This window comes from Limulus polyphemus, unplaced genomic scaffold, assembly GCF_000517525.1.
Source record: "Limulus polyphemus unplaced genomic scaffold, Limulus_polyphemus-2.1.2 Scaffold3224, whole genome shotgun sequence".
In the NCBI taxonomy this organism is placed as follows: domain Eukaryota; kingdom Metazoa; phylum Arthropoda; class Merostomata; order Xiphosura; family Limulidae; genus Limulus; species Limulus polyphemus.
In genome coordinates, this window is record NW_013668834.1 from 124,840 (window position 1) to 129,468 (window position 4,629).

Sequence of the window (4,629 nt, forward strand, 5' to 3'; positions counted from 1 at the left end):
AATTTGACATTTTCTGTTTTTTCTAAGTGACGCAGTTAACACATGGTCCACAGTATCTTTTGTTAACTTATATTTAATAAAAAAATGTAAAATGTAATGTAAATAATGTACAAGTAATTTGTTTGTTAATTGTTAAATTAATGTATTATTTATACACACAACCCATACGAAGGACGGGTACACAGCTAGTGTAAAATATATGAATAATAAGTCTCATATCAGAAAATTCAGACCAATCTTTAAAATGTTATAAAGTCTATAAAATCCTATTCATTTTTAAGGTTTGGATACACTATTTACTTATTTATAATTTTAACCCATACACTCTAATAACATACATCTCAGTGTGGAGTTGGGCTAATCTGCTAATCAATTAATTGACAGGCCCATTAATTGATCACATTCAACAACTGATTTTTTTCACATGGGATGTGGATAGTTGGAATAATTGGAAATGCTTATCAATTAACCCTATTGCCACGGGTCAGAGGCCATGTCATTACGTTTGTTGACTTGCTTTCAAAATCTTATTCAACTACTGTTTTATGAATTTATGTCAAGAAGTTTGGTATCCAGTTGTAGATTATAATTCAAATTTTAGTATTACATATTAGTTAATTTCTTAATTTAAAAGTAAATATTAAAAGAACACATCTAAATGTGTCAAGCGGTATGTTGAATGCTGCATTGGTTCAAATTATAGTTTGTGATGTCCAAATACATACAACTTCGTACAAATTACTAACTCAGATGACCAATATTGACAAGCTAGAATATAAAATAAGAACCTCCTATATTTTCTGTTTGCTGAGATATTGCTTTATATACTGAATCAAAGACAGCGGTCCTGCCCACCTCTTTCCATTTTTTGAGACAGTTACATAAACCTACTTCTGTCTATTAAATGTGAATAACCAATCAAAAACTCAAAATATTCCCCATGTGGTTCTCTGAGCCTTTGCAAATTATTTGTGTGGGAAATCCTTTCTTTTTACTCTGGATTTGAAGAGGGTAAGTTGACACTTTAGTGAGCTCGAAATTTAATATTTTTTTAGACCCAAATAAGCTTAATTACTAAGTTTGATGAATTATAGTGGAATTCTATGGTATTGACATGGTAATTTATGATTTTTTGGTTATTTAAAATGTAAATATAAAACCTAGAAAAATATTTCATTTCACATCCTCATTGTGCAAAATTTGATGAGGCTTAGCAACCTAAGGCAAGTAGCAAACGAGTACAAAGTTTGTAACTAGAAAAGATAACTGTTTGCTATACTTTATTTACTGTTCTATGTTTTAAGAAAAATAATTTTAAGACCTATTTGTAAATAGTAATAATGTATATACATATATAATGTATTATAAGTGAAATGTGACTATTTTACAAAACACTAGTCCACTAAAACACAACCAAGACAGGTAACTTTGTAAAGGCCAGTTTTATATTCTTGGATACAGTAACATGAGTGCGCACACACAATGTCATTACAACTTCTGTAATGTTTGCAAGGCATGACTGGAAGATCAATATTATAAAAATATATAAATGTATAATGTTATGAGATTTAAGATACTTAGACTAAACATTTTTGTTTTCATGTTATAATTTGTAGTCATTCTAGAATGGAAAAAGCATAATTCATATTTATTCCTAATTTTTCATGATGGTTACAAGGTCAATCAAAATGACCCCCCCCCCCACTCCCGTATAGTTAGGGTAGAGAAAATATAAAGTTTTACTGAAAACAAATGTTTGAAATGTACTTAGGAGGTTTTAGAGATTACATAAAAAATATTTGAGATTTTTGGGATGAAGAATAGTTTTTCAATCATAACATGAGAATCACTTTGTACTCGGAATAGTAACAAAACAGACTCAATATTTTCACAAATAAATCTTTAGTAAAAGTACTTCATTAAAAAATCTGATTTTTTTGTGTACAAAAGACTTTTAATCCTTACTAAAAGTTTACCAAATTTTGTGAAGATACAGATACTGCATTAAAAGTTATAGTATAAATACTTAACATGTGCAAATGTGTATACAAACTCATGTATGTTATAAGAGCCTGTTGCAAAAGGGTTAAGCTGAACAATTTTCAGTTAATTGAAAACAGAAACACTAATATCTACTAACAAATTACTTTACAACACACTATTCGATGTAGGTGATATTCATAGGTAACCAATTATATTGATTGATTGAGTTAATCATAGAGCTCTACTGTTGAGTAATTAAGTAACTGCATATATATATAGTAACATTTTCTGTAAGTAACACAGGCTTTACTAAATTAAAAAAACTGAGGCATAATCTGTAGATTCTCCCAATTCTCTAAATAAAACTTAAAAATTTAAGACAAACCTGACTTTGCCCAGAACAACAAGCTTATAAAAACTGAACTTACCTAGCCACCCTAACACTGAATAATAAAGAATACATATTTTTCATAAAGTATGAAGGGAAGTATGCAACTAATGCTTCACTTAATATGATTGTATATGATAAACATGAATTTTTTGGCAAAAACAAAAGTAATAGTTATGTTGAATTTACACTGCTTGTGTGCGTGTGGATCAATTGAGTGTACTTAGTCATTATTAAAAAAATCAAAGTACATGAAAATGCCATAATATCAACCCAATGCCAACAGGTCAGTCAATCTGAGAGACCTTGAAAAAAGCATTAAACTATACATACTAGAAAGCTTGTATCTTCATGAAATTTGGAAAGGTTTTATTAAAAATTACAAAAAAAAATCAGAATTTTCATAAAGTAGTTCTATTAAAGATTTGTCTGAGAATTTACAAAGCCTTTACTGAATCAATCTGAGTGCAAGGTGATTTTCATGCTAAGAATAAAAATACTTCTTTTGATTTTACATTTTATTTACAGTAAAATGAAATTCTGAAATAACATAAATATTAGCTTTTCTTCATTGTATACATTTTAGCCACATCTTAAATTAATTATATTCAATATTTCAAATGTTCTATTTTAATTTTATAATTTTATTGCCTAGTTTTTAACATGTAAGCAATTTTATCAACTGTGAAAAGCAACACATCACAGTGGGAAACAGCAGATTCTTGTACAATGACATACTGAGCAGTGTGAAATTGTGCACTCATACATGTAGTTAATCTATAAAGCATTCAAGGGCTTTGAATTTTAGCCAATGAGGTAAAAGATGACTTGTCCTAATAACAGGATGAAATAATAGGTTTTAGTTACACACTAGATTTTAGTTCTGACCACAACATAGCATTTAGAAGAGAGTTGCAAAGCTTTATTACTTGTTATCAAACAAAGAGATAAAAAGTTGAAAGTATACTTAAAGGACTGTAAATAACAAATAATTAATTAGCGCTTTGTTCAGAAGTGTGGTAATTTAGAATTTATTTTAATGGCTTGTTTCGTACTTATATAAAAAAAAACAATAACAATAACCCATCAGCATAATATGCACAAAAATTAAAGATTTAACAAAACATAAACTGACCATTTTTAACAAACCAAGTTTGCTATTCTGATTAAACTTTGGAATTACAACCATAATGTCATTTTATTTGATTACTAGTGACTTGTCTAAACAAATTATTGTTATTGGTCTAGACTACTTTGAATTTGAGTCCTTAAACTGCATTAATTGTTGATTATATTGAAAAAAGTTCAATAAATGTAGACCTTACATAACCAGAAAACGGCTTCTATTATGGTTAAAAATAAAATTACTCTTCAATGGATACTAGAGGACACAAACCTATGATTTTAAAACAAGAAGCGAAGAACCCTAAACTCAAAGTCCCCACACTACCTGTAATACTAATATCTCAATTTACAGTATGGATAATCTCAAATACCTTTATTTTAAATTGTATTTAAAGAAAAGTATTTAAAAACATGTAAAACTAGTTTCGTTACCCAAGTTATTAAATTAAATTAATATAATACTAGGTAAGTAACAGTAATCTTAACTTTAAGCCTAAGGGCATTTTACAAATTTTAGTTAACTATTTTAGTACTTAGGTTGGTATTGTGAACTACAGTGCCTACACACGATAGTGAAATTATCAGAATTTCATTATTTCAACCATCTTCGCTAAATATACGAATCACTGAAAAACAAAACTGACCCTAGAGTATGGTAAGGGCTTTGACCTTCCTCTTGTTTGACGATTACGAATGGGACCTCCACGTCCAGTACTCCAACGTCCTACACCGCCACTACTAGGCCTAGTTCCACGGCCTCTACTTCCTCTTCCTCCACCTCTTCCAGCCCCACGAACACGAAACTTACTTCTATCTTGTTTGATAATGTCATCTAACGACATGTCAATTTTGTCTGCCATTTTATCAGTTTTATAACTTTGTTTTTAAAATACAAAATCACACAATCTAAGTTGTTTTAAAATATACGTTACGTTTGGAATACACTTATGTATTCCAGTTTATTCTAAAGAAAGAAAGGCAACTGACGCAAAGCAATATGGGATAGTACGACGTTAGTGACATCTACAGCAGGAACATAAGTATAGTCTAATAATGGCTGGAGACGGCTTATATGGGTAATGAAGAAACACTTTAATATAAGTTTAACATGACAGCAAATGCACAACGTTTCG

At 29.5% G+C, this 4,629-nt stretch overlaps 1 protein-coding gene across 1 annotated transcript in view; it reads right to left on the reverse strand.

Annotated features, from left to right (window-relative positions):
- The window catches only part of LOC106468924 (THO complex subunit 4-like), a 12,955-nt gene extending 8,446 nt beyond the window's left edge, over positions 1–4,509 (reverse strand). Inside the window, exon 1 of the mRNA XM_013929376.2 lies at positions 4,141–4,509. Coding sequence (XP_013784830.1) covers positions 4,141–4,356 — 216 coding nt within the window. The 5' untranslated portion in view covers positions 4,357–4,509. The remainder of the gene's footprint in view (positions 1–4,140) is intronic.
- Positions 4,510–4,629: the final 120 nt, after the last annotated feature.